Source organism: Salarias fasciatus, chromosome 3, assembly GCF_902148845.1.
Source record: "Salarias fasciatus chromosome 3, fSalaFa1.1, whole genome shotgun sequence".
NCBI lineage: Eukaryota > Metazoa > Chordata > Actinopteri > Blenniiformes > Blenniidae > Salarias > Salarias fasciatus.
Window position 1 is genome coordinate 17,775,522 of NC_043747.1, and position 17,500 is coordinate 17,793,021.

The following is a 17,500-nucleotide window of genomic DNA, read 5'->3' on the forward strand; positions in this document are numbered from 1 at the left end:
AATCAGGTCATAATTTGTCAGTCAGCAGGCAGACTGTGACTGAGGAAAACTCACGCCGGCAGAAAACTGTAAACACAGTGATTTCCCCTCACATTTACTGCTGTTTATGTGCGATATTACCAAATTTGATGGGGTTCCGTTGTTCCCTTCTTGCTATTTTTCTTTCTTATTTCTCACATAGTCGTCAGAAGGAGTATGTACTTCAAACAGAAGCGAAAAATGCAGAAAGACACAGTAATGTCTCGCACAGAACTGGAACTACAATAAGTATTATAAGATGATGTGGTTGAGTCGAGTCACTATGAAAAACATGACGGCTCAGAGTCAATATTTCCGGAGAAATGACTGGTTCTTGCAGCAAAAACACAAGATATCTGCTAAACTTATCACTGTTAAACAAGCATTTTGATGCAGACATGACAGGTAAATAAAGCGTTTTCTGCTGGAGCCTGAAGGTCTCAGCATCAGTCTGTGCTGTTCATAACCTTTTTTGGAATGTATTTAAAGATCCTATATAGAAAGATTTGTGAACTTTAGCGGTGTACAAAGACAATCGCGACACCCTGGAATTTCATGCCGACTTTGATCAGCAGAAATGTTCATTATTTCCCAGAAATCATATTAAAAGGTGCGAACAGACAGAAAACTCTTATTTCAAAAGGCATTTTGAGACACACAGAGTTTATACTCAGACTTTTCCGGTGTTTTTGAAGCCATGAGTTTCTACATGAAAGCGTCATGTGAAGGAGGATTTCACCGCATGCAGCAAAGACACCTTGAAGACAAGCACAAAGGAAAACAGTCACAGCCTGTCTGGGATTATTGAGATAATTGTCAGACACAATTAGTCTGTTTCTCCTCATGTGATAGGCAGTGATGTTTTCCTGGAGCTGCTGTTCGAGGCCAATCTTCATGTCTCTTCTCCGTCACGCACGAATATTAACCCATAAAACGTCAGGTTACATTATGAAGGCAAACAGTAAGACAGAGTCCGAACCTGGACGAAGTCAGCCGGTGTCTATAACAGCATGGTAAAGACAGAGAGAAGTGAGGGGGTGATTTACCGGCCTGGCGATGAGCCACAGCTGCTAGCAACAGGTGGGAAACACCGAGGCTGATGAGGGAGATGAAGCGTGGCGGCGAGAGCGAAGGAGAGAGGCAGGACACACTGTGACACAAATTACCAAAAATACACGCCTGAAAACTATGAGTTGGGCTCTCAGAGGAAAGGTTGGAGGTTTTGGTGAAATTGCATGTTAAATGGTCAAATCGTGCATTTTCATTTCAGAAAAGTTTCAAGTTTACACTGGAACGTGTCGAAAACGATGTTCACAGAGGTCAAGACCAAATGCTAGTAGAGCCAGTGGACGTGAACATCTTACTTGGATCCAAAGACTTTTATTTATTGTCTGTTGTCTGACTTGCTGGTAAAGAAGCTTTAATCAAAATACCAGTGAAATTACATTTTATCTCCACCCCGCTCAGTCAAAATACGCAAAGAAAGGGTATTTAGAGGTGTGTGTGCGAATGGAAGATGCAGTATCTCTTTGCGTACCTGCAGCCTTATCCAGACATTTACCTTTATTCATTCAGCATGTTTCACCTTTGTTTGAATCAATAAAATACCCATGAACGCTTGATTTTTTTCAGTCACACAAGAAAATAAAGGCAATTTTGGCATCTGTAAAAAGACCATTTCCTTCCAGGTATTCAATTTTCACGACTTCAGTTCTCTCCTTTCGCTTGCAGATGTAATTATAGTCCTTTTATAGTTTCTGTCAACACAGTTTTGTTGTTGTTGTTTCTTTTCTCTACTGATTTCCTTCAAACTATTTGCTTGAACTTTAAGGCTTCAGCCACTCATGAGATAACCAAATGTTGTTCTCCTTTTCGAATGCTTTATTTTCTTTTTTTGTCTATTATTTTGTGCTTTGTTTTTTATTTAAACTGAATGCTTTGTTGTGACATTTTAGTCTTTTATAAATCCATTTCAGAAAAGTTTTGCATCCTTTTTTTCCCCGCAAAACCAAACAATTGCTGCCGAAAATGACTACAATCATGACAAAAAGTCAATTTTAATGAGAGCTTCTGGTGCAAAATGCAGTGAAATGTCCAACCAAACCTCTCCTATAGCTGCTGCATTATTCATAGCATCCAGGGAACAATCTCTCATGGCAGCATCACCGTTTGCTCAGCTCAGGACTCAGTGTTGTGTTGGTCTCAGTCCGTTTCTTGGTGTTGAGGGATTCTTGAAGCTGCACACTGGTGTAGTGATGAGTTTTCTCGCTGCAGTGAAGCATCATCTCAGCCTGCAGAGCGTCCAGTGAGGCTGTTTTCTGTTTTGCAAGTCTGCTAATTCAGCTTTAGTGCTGAAGAGCAGCCGCAGGACTGGCTGATTAAATACATTTACTGTGATTGTACGTCACGTCCAACTAAATATGTAAGCTGAAGCTCTGCATTGGTTCTTCTCACAAGCATACGCTCACAGATCGCAGCGATGAGATCGTGTAAATAGTACGAATAAGGCGTGAACTACAATGTTTTGAAGGTTTTGAAGCTTAAATGTATGTATAACTATTGAAGCCTTCTTGTACAAACTGTCTCTCAGTTGTGGTTCAGCTCTGGACTTTACTCACAGACACACGCAGCTGATCCTATAGTCGACCAACCAGAAGCAATTAGTCAACTATATGATGAAGAATGTAACAACACCCAGAGCTCCGATTGCTACTACTGTGCCAAAGAGGCATACGCTATAAACCCAACTCTAACGCTACAGACATAAACTATTATCATTGGCTAATACAATGGCTGTGTCAACCAGTCTCTGAGGAGCTGTTGGTTCTGCTGCAGAGCAGTTTTTTTGTAGCAAGCTGTGCTGCAGGAGGTGATTGAAGGACTCCTGCAGACAGGCGGAGAGGCTGATCCTCTTTCTACACTGCCGCTGCAGAGTCCTGCGTGAAGGCCTCCAGAATATGCGTCCTCAGGAACTTCCTCCTCCATACGCAGCTGTTCCAGCTCCTCGGTCCTCCTGAGTCCAGAACAGAGAGGCTTCTGTCTGTCGATAAAAACAAATCAAGCCTGAATTGTAAGAAAACAGATCCGTGCAAGATGAAAATAGATCGGTACACCAAGCATGAACTGCTGACTTGTGGCCTCAGCTGTGATTTATGAATAGATAAACAGATTACGGTTGGTTTTTGCACAAAGTGCCGCGGTGTGCCGCACTGTTCCCTCCGTCAGGCTGACTGGGGAGGTCAGAGGAGGAGCTGCAGTCTGTGGCAGCTTCTGCATTTTTGAATAATTTCAGCACACTGTCACTCGGGGACAGGACATGTTTTATTTTGCCTTTTTTTTGAGTGTTTGTGTGTGTATGTGTGTGTGTTTTTCACCATCAGTTTATGTAGAACATAAGAGTTTACAGGCAGCTGGGAGAGTCTGTTTGCGTTCCCCGTGTGTTTGGTTTGCATAATGTTGCATAATGAGGGGCCTGGTACTGGCGCGTGTGTGTGTGTGTGTGTGTGTGTGTGTGTGTGTGTGTGTGTGTGTGTGTGTGTGTGTGTGTGTGTGTGTGTCTACCTGCCTTCCTACACCTGTTTGTGCACTAACACAGTGTGAACTCAGATTCACATTGGGGAAATTATTACATTTTTTTGTGCGGACATATTTAAGGCGGTGTTGGTGCGCTCGCTTCACAACGAAGATGATCTGCGGTGTGGAAACTGCATGTTCTCCCTGTCCGGGTTTTTTTTTTCCAGTTTTCCCACATAATTCTAAAACATGCATTTTGAGGTGAATCAGTAACGCTTAAGGGTGTTTTTACATCAAAATTTTCAGGGATTTGTCCGAATCTGGATTAAACAATTGCACATTTTGGAAGCTCTTGCCCCAAATAAACACCAATCAATAATAAAAAACCCAAAAAGGGAATCCATCCCATGAAACCACACACACACGCACAGTGAACAACACGCTATAAACCTTAACCGTGTGAAATGTTCAGAGTTCCACCTTGTGAGCTGTTTACAAAAAGTTCTTTTTCCATCTCTCTCACACACACACACACACACTACCAACTCAAACTCAGACAACACCGTTGACTTGCTCTTTGAGACTAATTGCTCACACTAACCCCTCAACTGTTTCACAGGTTTGCCTCCTCTGCTCATATGAAGGCTTTCTTAAGAAGGATGAAAGCGCCAGTTTCCTGTTTGCTCTGCTAATCAGCATGAAATAGCTTGTTAGCCGCTAACCTGATTGCTTCTCGCCTCAAAAGGTGGAAACAGAAATCAACCCAGAAATATTTTTCCTCCGGCTCGTGTTTGCCTCCTGTGTTTCCTGCTTTGTGCTTGAATGTAAAGAAGAGGCGAGACAGATGCCAGACGCGAGTCGACGGGCCGTTGGAACACATCTGACGCAGCAGACACACACGTCAACAAGCGCAGCGCAGCGATTAGTCACGTATAAACAGGCGCTAATCTGATAATATTCACATTATGCCATTAGGTTTGTTAATGGCAGTTTGAATTGAACTTCATTTCACGAACTCCATGAAATCGCAGAAACATGTAAATTGATCCAATGCAACAGTTTTCTGTTGATTCTCATTAAAAAAAAGACTGATTGTATCGTTATTAACTGATCAGCACTGGTGTTATGTCTAAATTTTTATGTTAAGGAGATTGAATACAAGAAACCTGTGTCATTTGAAAAGGGACATCAAGTTAAAGAGATGAAATAATAATAATTTATGGCATTAAAACATCTGATAACTTCATAATTTGGCCATTTACTCTGTAGAAAATTAACATACTGATGCAACTGAACCGAATATCGAATTTTTGGGACAAACTAAAGCTTATACTGGGCAGGGTAAATGATTTCTTGAGGTAAATCTTGTTCAGGTCTGAACTCCACATCAGTCTGCGGTGGGAGGCCCTGTCGGGAGGCTCCTGCTCCAGATGGCACCGCTCTGACACAGAAAGACCTTTCAACCCAAAAAAAGATGGTGTTGAGCGCTGGGACATGCAGGACATGCTGCATTTGGATTTCCTGTGACAAGTTTTGGCATCAAAACTTGAGGTAAATTGAAAAAGTGACCTCAGCCGTGGATTCACGGAATCGTGGGCTATCAAGAGGAAACAGCCTTTCAGCCAAGAAACACAAAGCGTTAAGTGTAAATATTGGTTGTTTCATCCCTTAAATTCTTGTAGCGTTACTCCCTTACAGAAAACGTCACTTCACAGGCTTCTGCAGCTTTGATACAACAGTTTTCTGGCCTGGATACAGAGCAAATCGTCACAAATGTCTTCTCTAAATGCACATGCACTGATTCAGACCCACATGTGAAGCACATTTTTTTCCCATGAATAATTTTCCATTCCTGCGTCAGAAAAACAATCAAGGTGAGCATTCGTAGTTTGTCTTCCTCCTCCACAATTTCATTCACACGCTGCGTATGCACTCTGTGTGAAAGCGGGTGGAAGCCCGGGGATTGTCAGGAGGGCCGCTGTGTGTGCGGGTAACAGGCCCGTCCATACGTTCAGTCCACAAGCTGAGATGAATGAGGCAGCAAGCAGCAGCAGAGCAGTCTCTGTGAGGACTCAGAACCACAAAATTCAAGGTGTTTGGAATCATACAAAAAGTGCATTTAAAAATAGTCACTTTTGTTTTCCCAATCACTTATCACCATTGTTTTCCACAGATTTGTGATAAAACAATCGGAGACGTGGAGCCAAGCATTGTAATTGCTGACTGTAATTCCAGCTGCGCCTCGCAGATGAGCCCGAAGCCTTTTGGCAAACGTCCATCACAGTGCTGTCAGTCAGGACTGCAACATCCTGATCGACTCATTTTACAAATCTAATGTGCACCTTAATCAATTTCTCATTGAAACACTTGGAAAGTGGCTCAACAGCTGTATTTCATAAAAAATAAATTAATAAATTACATTTTTAAAATGTTTCTAAGTGGGGAAAATTATCCTGACTCAATGAATGAAAGGAACCACATTGTTGACAGTGGATACATGACACACCACATTAAGTTTAAAGATAAAAGATCATCACTACAGATAAATTTTACAACATGAAATGTAAATTTTGCCTTTATTTTATCTGAATGCAACAAATGGGTGTAAAAAATTTTGAAATACAACCCTTTAAACAGACAATGAAATCAGAATAATCCTATTAGAAATGAACATTGGGGTGACATAAGACAGGAGTTAAGTTAGTGCAAGTAGAAATACTACTGTCTAAATCAGGGATGTCAAACATGAGATCCGTGGGCCAAAACCAGCCCACAAGAAGCTCCAATCTGGTCCGCCAAACTACTAAGCAGGTTGTACACACGAAAATGAGCCATTTTCTGTTGTTTTTTGGTCAGGTGAACTGTGCAATACAACACAGAAAAACCTTAGAGTTTGAATTTAAAGGTTCTTATAACACGATTTTAAGTAAAAGTAAAACATCAGATCAGATCAATCAGAATAATAAATACCGAGGCGAAGTACAGACACACGAAAGAAAATATCGAACTAAATATCTGCCTCGGCTACGTCGCCTTCCTGCTCATTCCCTGAGCGGAGCGCTCCTTTATCTTGGGATTGATGAGGGCCTCTCCGCAGACGTCTTCCTGATTATAATTCTCCAACCAGACGCGGCCATTAGATGGGAATGACTCGTCACTTTTCATCAGGGGGGAGAACACACACACCATCAGTCAACAGCCAGCTGCACGGCTGTAAAGTGCCGGGATCTGAGTGGATGTAAATTACCTTTTCTGTCCTTCAGCGTGTGACAAAAATAACACCATGCCAAAAAAGAAGATTAGAATATGAGAATGAAGGGTTGGGTTGTTGAGCGAATTGCACACCGCGGTCCCACTTCACTTTGATTCCTCCTCACACGCCCGCATAAAGACGACGGCGTCTCCATTCACTGCTCACAGCCAATCAATACCCGCCTTCAGTCTCTGCCCATTTGATTGAGAGGGATTAGAAGATTTCATGTGATTGCATCAAATAATCAGTATCGCCTGACGGCTAGATATCTCTCCACAATCAACCTCCACCTAATCTTCACCCATCGCTGCGTCTGCAATCCAGTCTCACCTTCCACACTCCTCCTCCTCCTCCAATCTCACAATTCCTCTTTGCACGTTTTCCAAACTTATGTCAGAATAAAAGCATGCTGCTGGTAAACATCATGGCTTAATTTAACAGCCGTTTCACAACACTCTTTCTTATGGTTTTAATGAATGGAATTGATATTTTTTTAACATTCTCGCAGCTTTAATCACTCAAGACTGAGGTCATGTGTTATCCAGAACATTGTTTGAACTATCTCCAGTTTGTTTGTAAAAAAGAAAAAAAAAAAGACCAAGCCTTGTAGTGTTTGTCTTGTTTATGCCGCATATTCTGCTTGTGTCTGGAAAACTGTGCCTATTTTCTGATAGACGCTGGACCATATTAACCATTTTACTCTCTAAAAACATTATAAGCCTTCACTATTTTAACTTTAACGTTACTGATGTTGGATGATAAGGTTTATTTTTGTCACCATGGTCGTTCCTCGCAACATGTTTGACGACATCGCTGTCAGTCAGTCTCGCTTGACGCGGTTCCCTCAAAACCATAGATTAAAGTCTGGCTTTGCTATTGTCACTGAAACACAAAAGAAGAAGAAAAATGTTGACACACTCATGAGAGCTGCTGGATAGAATTGTGAAACTCCCGATAACTGCAGCTCTAAATCCTACTGGGGGATTTTTTTTTTTTTTTTTTTTTTTTTCCCCCAACAATACTTAGAACACTGCTTAAAAGAAGAACTCAGAGCTGGTTTAACAAATCAAATGCCTTTGAAAGTTTTCTATTTTCACTTGAAAACATCGTACAAACAGGGCTTAAGTCTTCAATTTGGAATATTAAGACACAGTGACATATGTTTGTCACACATGGAAGAGTTGTGAAGCTGCTGTCTCAACTTTCTGTTATCCCTGCTTACTGTCATTAGAAGTTACCCAGTATTTATAGGACATGTGACATTTTTAGATTTAATAATGCATTATTGTACACTTTAAAGAATTTGTAGTTGATTTCAGCCGTTTTTATGATCATCATCGCCGCAATCTCTGTGTCCACACACCATTTATTGTAAAAACTTCACTTGTATACACTTACCATGACAGATTTGACTGTAAATTGTCTGGAGCAACACTGTTTTTGGACTTTACGTCGGGCTATCTCAGGTATACAGACGTTACGCAGAGTTCTGCATGACTGCAGAAAATCTTAGCAACATTACAAGAGTGTATCCAGTGATCAAATTTAGTCAAAAATGCATCTCATTCACTGAAACTGCGCACAATGAAGCTTGAATTCCTTTATTGATGCACTATAAAATTGCAATGTGCTTAAAAAAATTATCTTTTTATATAGAAAAGAACACAAATGTATCACTTTAAATTGTTCTGCTTGATGAATTATTAAAACATTTGACATATTAGACCATGTCATTCACAGATCGGCCTTTCTTTCACATCATAAGTCCTTGAAAAGCTGCAACATTACATTATTGATGAAGGAGGAATACAGTCAGTTAGAGTCGGTGCTCCTCTTTGAGCGGAACATGCTGCTAAGCTGCATGTAAATTACATGTAAATGAGAGATTATAACCTCTGACTCTTTATTATAGAGCTTGTATGGCAGTGGGCATAAAATATAACCCCTTCATGAAAATTAAGCTGTCAGTGCGGTTCGCACTTTTCTCCATGAAAGCTGCTTTAATAACACACGGCTCCTCTGATGCCTTTCACTCAGAAAGAAAAATGGGTTTTTATTGATTCCACTGACATACGTGTCAGACAAGTCCTCGGCTCTCACCAGATGGAAATGAATCATGCCTCAGACCTGCAGTGCACGTCTGTGTCTGCACATCTCTCTGCTGCCGGGCTGCAGAGAGCAGACGCGTCAAAAGGTTGGCAGATGCAACCTGGTGAATAAGCAACAACAGCAACACATCCGAAACCACTCTTGCTTTGTCCAACTGCTGCATGACTGACTGTCTATGAAGTTGCAGAGCAGCTAAACATGTAAAACAGCAACTCTTTGGAACATAAAATCCTTATGACTAAATAAAGAATAAGAATAGTCTGAAAGAACAGTTAACAAACAGTCAACAGCATCTAAAAATTTGGATTTCACCAGGTTTGACTTGAGTTTCTTCATTCTGGGATTTGACATAAATAAGAATCAAACCTGGCTTGGTTGAGTTGAGCTGGTCAGCTCCCCAGCCCAGGTGGGTTTGTTGTGGGAGTCTGACTGTATATTACTGTGTTCTTATTGACTGCCGTGTCTGATGATCTCATGTGTTTCGGACCCAGTTAGAATTAAAATGTTGCATCTCAAGGGGATCTCCTTCCAACAATATATATTACCAAATACCTCCACTTGTGGGGATGGAATTAAAAAGATCCTGTAAAATGCATTGAGACAGTTCATCTGATATGATGCACTACACAAATCTATTTCCCATTATGACGTTGTTCAAACATAAACTGGATTATCAGCCTAACGAGAGAGAAGGTTCATTCACAGAGAAGGTTCAGTTCAGAAGGAATCTCAACAATGACGGTGAGGAGTCTTCGTGTGTCAGCGGCGGCCGCCTTGCAGGACTGGCGAAATACCACACCATCTGATCCTGTGTCAGGATTGCCGTGTGTTCGTCATGTGTGAGAGAAAACTTTTCACCTTTTGCACAGTCACTGTACACACATTCCTCCAATGAACAGTTTCTCTGTACAATGGCATCAAGCTCAACACGTCTGACAGCTACTTCTCTGAAGTCTGTGACTGATGTGGGCTCAGGGGGCTGAACGGCGGTGGGAGGAGCTGAACCTATGGAAACGGGGTACTTATTGTTTAGCAGTTGTTGTATTTATTGTTGAAGACGCGGTGGAAGAGGTTTGGAGAAAATGGCTGTGCGGCAGGTTGCACGTGGTTTGACACTGATGCTCTTTGTATTTCACCAAGGTGAGAGAAAGTTTTACAGCCTTCTCACATTACCTGGAAGGACATTCTTTTGCTTTAGAGAAATATTTTGGGTTATTTAAGATCTGTGTCACAGGATGCTTTTACTTGAACTTGAAATGCATTGAGGACAATTGTTTTACAGCTTCAATGTGTCTTTAAACAGCTTGATAGGACTGCAGAAGATGATGTGTTTATATATTCAAACTGTTAAAACTCCAACTTTCAAATGTAAAGATTGTGATTTGAGTTAACATAAATAAGAACCTTTGTAAAGATATAGCAGACCAATTTAAAATTAAAGTTTGAACCTTATGAAGTGTTGAGATAAAAAAAAAGACAATTGCAAAAGAAAAAAGTCTCATTTTAGATGGTTCTTGAAAATATGAATATTCTTCAAATGATTTGCTTTTCTATGTATGATTTGGTGTTGCATTTAAGCTTTCAGGGACAGAAAAACAGTATTTATTTACTTTTTAAGTAAACAGTAAATATGAACAGTAATAATGTAGATCAACACCTGGTTAATGATGAATAAAACTAAGAAAGTTGTGAATAATACAAAATCAACACAAAACATGTGCGTTCAAACTATATCTCCGACAATATGCCTCAAATGAACACTCAAAAGGTTCAAAGTGCACCAGACGGGATGCCTAAATCCTCTTCAATATGATGTGGCAGAACCTCATACAAGAGGAAAATAGCTCGATTATATATGGTAAGTGCAACACAATCAACTTATAGTGGGGAAAAAATGGTGATTCGCTCTTTAAATAAGCTGTTGGTTTCATTGAAAAAGTGACTCGATAAATTAGCTGCATTAAAAACTGAGTCACAAACGAACTTCAGAATCATTTTCGTGGAAAATGAACATATTTTGTCATTTTTGCCTAATTTGTCCCCCAACACACTTATATTTACATGCAAAGATGACAAAAAGCTTTAAAGGAACAAGCAGTAACACAGGTGTTATTTCTAGAGCACTCAGATTTCATGAATGCGAAACTTCACTCGATCTACAACTTGTCATAAATTGAAAAACTTCAGCTCCCTGGAGCTGGTTTTTACAGAAGGTACAAATTGCATAAGTATTGATCTCTGTGCTGGTTTTCAGAGCAGCAGTATAAAAAATTTGAAGGTAGATTTTCTTAAAATCTGTTTTATGTTTCTTGTGCGACCTGTTTTAAATATGTCACCATATATCAGTTATTTTCTGTCTGAAGCTCATGAGTTTGTCTTCATGTTTTCATTTTCAGGTTGTGACTCACAGGAATTCAGTAAGTATTCACGTTTCATTCTACCAGCAGTGCGATACAGATCCCATTGTTACATAATCAAGCTTAAAGGATCAGAAACAGAATGACATTGCATCTTCTTGTCTCATTTGGACATCTGACAAAGTGGTTTTTCAAACTCTGTCTTCTCCCGAAATGTGATAACTGAACATTTCGAGAGGATGAAGTTACGCCAACAACACTGAACAAGCATTGTGTGTTGAAGGAAGGTGTGACAAAATCATCTTAAAAGAAATGACAGTCAAGTCTGATTAACCAAACACTCGATTCAATCAAGCAATGTTAATAGGAAGACAAAGAAACCTGATCTGCTGGATTCATCTCATGTTAAAGTTACCAGAATTACCAGGTCCTTTGTCATAGATTCCATGGATCAATCATAACATTATGACCACTGGTTATCTCACTAGCATGCAAGATTAACCCTTTATGGGGACTAAACACCTAAATATCGTTAGTCTGAGCATTTGTTTATTACCCATACTCTAGGGGTCATTCATCTGGTTAAAATCGTTGCTTTTGTTTTGTTGTGTCAGGATGCGGCGAGGCTGTGAACAACAACAGAATCGTGGGCGGACAGGAAGCAGATCCAGGCAGCTGGCCCTGGCAGGCAGCTCTATACCTCTTTGATACCTTCACCTGTGGAGGGACCCTGATCAACGACCATTGGGTGCTGACAGCCGCTCACTGCCTGACAACGTAAGGGCCTCCACACACTACAGGATAATCGGGCCGAATTTTGCCCCGATCTTCTCCTCCCGATCGAGGCCGACAGGGTCCGATTGTCGGGAGTATGCAAATGAGTTCGGGTCCGATCTTCGTGTAGTGTGCGGTGTGTTCCGAGAGATTTTTTCCGGTCGGAGCCTCTCGGGAGGCGTCGGAAGGGGAGATCGGAGATAATGAACATGTTCAATATTTCCGATCGCAAATCCTGTAGTGTGTGGTGCGCTCCGAGAGGCGCCGATCAGCTCTGAGTAGAGCTGTCCACACCCTCGAAATAAAGCTCTCTGATTGGATGAACAGCTCCGTCTCACCAAGGTGCCGCTGATTAAAAACATCCACTCACAGCTGTCAAGAGCTGGATGATGAATATATGTCTGTGATATATATCCACTATATATGACAGTGAAACAGAAAAGCCAGAGCTTTAAACTCAGCCGTGCAGAAAGTGATGGTTAATCCTGTCGCTCCTGGATGAACTGGATCCTCCATTCAGACCCAAACTCTGATCTAATGTCTGCATCTCCTCCAGTCCTGCAATAATCCCAATGTTTTAATTAATCTCCGTTATTAACCATCACGGAAGAATGGGGAAGAAAAAATAATAATAAAAGAAAAAAAAAAACTTTCCACCGATTCCGTGCCCTCAGAGACAGAGCGGACTATAATGAAACTTTCCTAATCAAAGCTCAATGTGTTTTTATTCTGGTGTAAACTATCAAATCTGTGGACATAAAGAATGATTTAAGATATTTGATGATTTAAAAAAGTAGCTTTTATTTGACACGGTCTGCTAATAACTTTATTCTACTGCTGCACTCGGGACTCAAAAGAAAAAAAAACAAAACAAAAAAACACACAAACAGATTAGCTAATAAGCTGAATTATTATTAAATGTAAATTATAATAAAATGATCTGAAACTATGTTTCCCTCTTCTGTACTGGAACATTTAAATTTTCTAACAAGGTGCTGACAGTCCGTGCTCCGTGCGCACGGCGGGTGGGGGGTCTGCACTGAAGGAGCGATACCGATGTGAATGAATGAACTGAGGGAACGAATGAGTTCTCCACTTATTATTGAAAGTGGAGATGAATGTAAAAACAGCAATGAAGGGAAACAGCACAAAGTCACGTCGGACGACGTGAGATTTGGAGGAGTGAGGAGCCGATTCTCGGCTGAAGAATCTGCTGGTGTGTGGTCTGCTCCGGAGTGACACCACAAACTAGACGATCAGGAGAGGAAGATCGGGTACGATCTGTCCTCTGCTGTCGTGTAGTGTGTGGTGTCTGAATCGGGGAAGATTGAAAAAATCCTGTAGTGTGTGGCCGGCTTAAGAGAACAACAGTCACACAACCACATGCATATCAGCTAAATACAGCACAGTAGTGGTTTGTTTGCTCCGGTTGAAAAAAGAAGTTGGTACAGAGTAGTTAAGCATTAAAACCTATCTTGAGATATGTTTATAGGGATTTAAATGAACAAAGATTGGAGCAGATGGTTTACATGTAGAGTTGGATATCGTGGAATTGGAGGTCGTGACGACAGATGATGTTTCCAAGGGGGATGATGTAGATTATGAAGAGTAGGGGGCCAAGCACTGAACCCTGAGGAACACCTTGTGACAGAGGAGGAGTGGAGGAGGGGTGGCTATTCATATGGATGAATTGTGGTTGGTTGGAGAGGCAGGATGTGAGCCAGCTGAGTGCTGTGTCTGTGATGTTATGGGACTTTTCAAGACAGAAGAGGAGGTCAATTTCAGCTTCACAGTTTGTGAAAGATATTTGACTGGATGTAAACTTTTTCAAACTACTCCGTTTGCATTGAAACAAAGAAAAACACATGGAATTAAAAACAATTAAAGCTGTCATGTTGCTGATCCAGAAAGAAAGAGTCATTTTCAAACAAAAATGCAAAACTTGCGTTGCACTGTGGGTATGTAAAGACGACCCAACTAGTGTGCCAACTGTAAACTTTAATGAAAACAAAACAACACATTCATATAAAAATCACTATTATGTCGTGGCTGAGAGATTGTTTGATGAGAATCTTTGGTTTTCTGTCATTAAGTGAGGATCTGAGTGGTGCAGAGGTCCTTCTCAGCCTCCACAACATCTCCGATCCCGGCCCCGACGTAGTGACGGTGGCCCTGGACGAAATCATCTGCCATCCTGCCTACAACAGTTTCACGTTTGAAAATGACATCTGCCTCCTGAAGCTCTCCACGCCAGTGACCTTCTCAGACAGCATCCAGCCCATCTGCCTGCCCACCAAAGGCAGCACTTTCCACACTGGGCTCAGCAGCTGGGTCACAGGTTTTGGCACCATCGGTAAGCTGCACAGTTTCGATGGTTTCTTTTGTGTCGCTCACCGCTGGATTCCTCACCGAGTTCTTCAACTCTGAAATCTCTCCAATTAGATAACGGTAATCTGGCCGAGGTGCTGCAGGAGGTGAACGTCCCGATAGTGGGAAACACTCGGTGTCAGTGCTACCTCAGGGACTTTTCTGAGATCACAGAAAACATGGTCTGTGCCGGCAGGGAAGCTGGAGGGAAGGACTCGTGCCAGGTGAGTAAAACCGAGTAGACATGTCTTCACAGAGAGTGCAGGATAACCTGTAAGAGAGGATTCTGGGACCGCGAGTCCTTCGGTTTCATTTAAAAGGCAGTTTATGTTAACTCATGATTGGGATTCTTTCCTCAAGTCAGCAAATATCAACTGTATCCTTGATTAAATTACCGACATACGATTAGTTCATCTCATTAAATTAGACACCACAGTTCTTGAAGCTCTTAAGAATTTGTGGTACATTTGCTCAGTTATACTTCTCTCGTCCGTCCTCATCTGAAGTTATCACTATATTTTCACCAGGGAGACTCTGGAGGCCCACTGATGACCCAAACATCCACGTCCTGGGTGGAGGTCGGAGTTGTGAGTTTCGGAGATGGCTGCGGCCTTCCCAGGAGACCCGGAGTCTACACTCGTGTGTCGCAGTACGAAGACTGGATCAGGGAACAGCTCAACGGGTCGGACGTGGGCTTCGTGACCGTCACCCCTGAGGGCATCGACCCCGACTTGTTCTTCACCTGTCCTACGGCCACCCCCTCCACCACCACCCATCACTACAAGATGACCACCGAAGACGACAGTATCTTCGGCGGCGGGGAAACGCTGATCCACTTCGCTCACTTCCTCTCCCTCGGTGCCGTCGGTTTATGTCTGCATGTACTGTTTGGTGGTGCTCTGCTGTGATTTCACTCGTTTATTCTGTTGCTTTTCTTTCATGACCTTTAATCAGGGTTATTTCTTCTGGAATCTGAATTGAATTGTTAAAAAAAATAAAACAGGAGAAGTAAAAAAGCATACTTGGTTGCAAACAACGCCACTAAATAATTAAACGATAAGTAATGGAAAATAAACTATTCTGATATAATATATTGTAAATACTTTGAAACCTGTTTAATTTTTCACTTTTGACACTTTCACTGTTGCTGAGACTCGGCAAGCATGTTGAAAGTGAAAACTGTCAACAAAAAGTTTCAAGAAGTAGGAATTCAAGCTCTTTGGATGTAATGTATTAAAACGTTGATTTGTCTGATCGATTCACTTTAAGCTAAGTCATTCTGAATGAAGGGATTTTCACTTTTCAGTCGTATGCTGTGACTGTCAAATAAAGATGAAATGAAGCATAAAACTGTTTTCTTATTTAATCATTTACATGATATTTGTATGCCGCATGAAATGCTGTGACAATATGAGTAATGCATAATTGTGTTAGCAAACAAAAGAGGGTAGAAAAAGAGCTGTACGCTGGAGAGCAGGGAGGACCTGCAGCAGGTGGAGAGGGTGGCAGATAACATATTATTAATTATGTCCAAGATTTTTTGCGTCAGGGTTAGGGTTAAACAGTGAAAACTCCCTCGCGAGCTAACCGGCTCGACGTGTATCACTGGAGAAGCTGCGGCCTGATCTCCTCATTTCCCATGGAGCTCCTCCAAAAGGATTAGAAACGGTCTCACACACACAGACGGCGTTTAACCTGGCAGAGGGCTGCGACTCATCTCTCCTGGTCTGCAGGATCAATCAGGTGAAAAATTACACGCACTGCCAGCGTGCAAGTGTGTCTGGGGTGTTTGTGGCACGTGGCTTTTTTTGTCTCGCAGTGTCCCTAAATGCTCTTTAAGGATTAAAAGGTTTAATGGAAATGAAACCTTAATGAGTCGGGTGCATCTTCTATTATTTCTCTCTCTCTCACTTTCTCTCTCTCTAATGTTTTGGATTTGAATTTTCAAATATTCACACATGGATGCAGCCACCGTTCCCACCGGGCCGCTGTAGATGGTTTGTGACAAACCCGAACTCCAATATGTTCTGGGTGGCTGATTGAAAAACCAACCGCTAACAGCCTGAAGCAACGGCAGCGCTTGTATTGTTTTCCTGGAACTGTGATGGTGTGTTATTTTTTATTCTCAGTGGTGTATATTGTGTGTTTTATGGGTTTTTCACAGAAAAAAGACAAAACAGCCTAAAAAAAATGCCTTAGAAGCAGCTCGTTTCTCTACTTACTCCCAAAATGTTCCCTTTTTAATTTTTTTGCTAAGCAACATATATTCTAAAGCGATTTTACACCTGATCATATTATATTAGACTCAATGATATATATATACATTAAAATCAAATGATTCATCAGTGAAGTGTGCTCTTATTTGGCACAGACAAGATCTGATTTTGGACAAGAAGATATCAGATATCTTTTAGATCGGATACAGGCCTCATTCACATGTTGAAGTAAATCAGATATGTGGCAATGGAACCACATATACTCAGGCTGATCACATTTTTTGAAAGATTGTGTCTCTAATGTCATCAAACTTGTAACAATTGAGCTGAGTTCATCACATAAAAAATAATTCCAATATATTCATAAAAGGTAATTGACACCCTTTCCCTCCTCCTCTTCCTAAAAATCCTGTTTTGCACCACATGTCATCAGTCATTTTCTTTGACTTTGCAGTTAGCATAGCCTGCAGTTTAGCAAATAGGTGTGCAGGATGTCTCTGATGTTGTAGGCAAGTGTAATCAAGTGAATCAGAAATGGGCCACTTTACAAAATACATACAATATCAAAAAAAAAAAAAAAGGATTTACACAGCAAATTTGATCTGAGCATCAAGACTTGCAGTATAAATGTGGTGTATGAATTGCTTGTAGAAGGGAATCTGACTCTGACACTTTACAGTAGCAGGCAGAGCCTTTAGAAAATACAATATTTAGAAATATTGTTCATTCAGAGGTGAAAAGCCTGAGAAAGGAAATAATTTACATTCCCTTGTAATATTAGTAAGCCACTGACATCGTGCTTCTGAATTAATAGAAGTGAAGGGATAATGGGAAAAAGGCAAAGCATATTGCTTTTGTCCCTTTGTGTGAATGATGGGCACGCTTTATTTTTG

At 41.1% G+C, this 17,500-nt stretch overlaps 1 protein-coding gene across 1 annotated transcript; it reads left to right on the top strand.

The window, feature by feature from the left end:
- The first annotated feature begins 9,893 nt into the window (after positions 1-9,893).
- On the top strand, positions 9,894-15,741 carry LOC115386104 (serine protease 27-like). Its single transcript, XM_030088320.1, has 6 exons — positions 9,894-10,033; positions 11,290-11,310; positions 11,865-12,027; positions 14,118-14,377; positions 14,467-14,615; positions 14,919-15,741. Exons 1-6 carry the CDS (start codon positions 9,976-9,978, stop codon positions 15,297-15,299), a joined length of 1,032 nt encoding a protein of 343 aa, XP_029944180.1. The 5' UTR covers positions 9,894-9,975; the 3' UTR covers positions 15,300-15,741.
- The last annotated feature ends 1,759 nt before the right edge of the window (positions 15,742-17,500 follow it).

What these genes read in the sequence shown, in the direction of transcription:
- LOC115386104 (XM_030088320.1), top strand. Translation starts at nt 9,976, where the DNA reads ATGGCTGTGCGGCAGGTTGCACGTGGTTTGACACTGATGCTCTTTGTA. An exon ending in CACAGGTTTTGGCACCATCG is followed by an intron (nt 14,378 to 14,466) that starts GTAAGCTGCACA and finishes CTCTCCAATTAG; the next exon opens with ATAACGGTAATCTGGCCGAG. An exon ending in GAGGGAAGGACTCGTGCCAG is followed by an intron (nt 14,616 to 14,918) that starts GTGAGTAAAACC and finishes TATTTTCACCAG; the next exon opens with GGAGACTCTGGAGGCCCACT.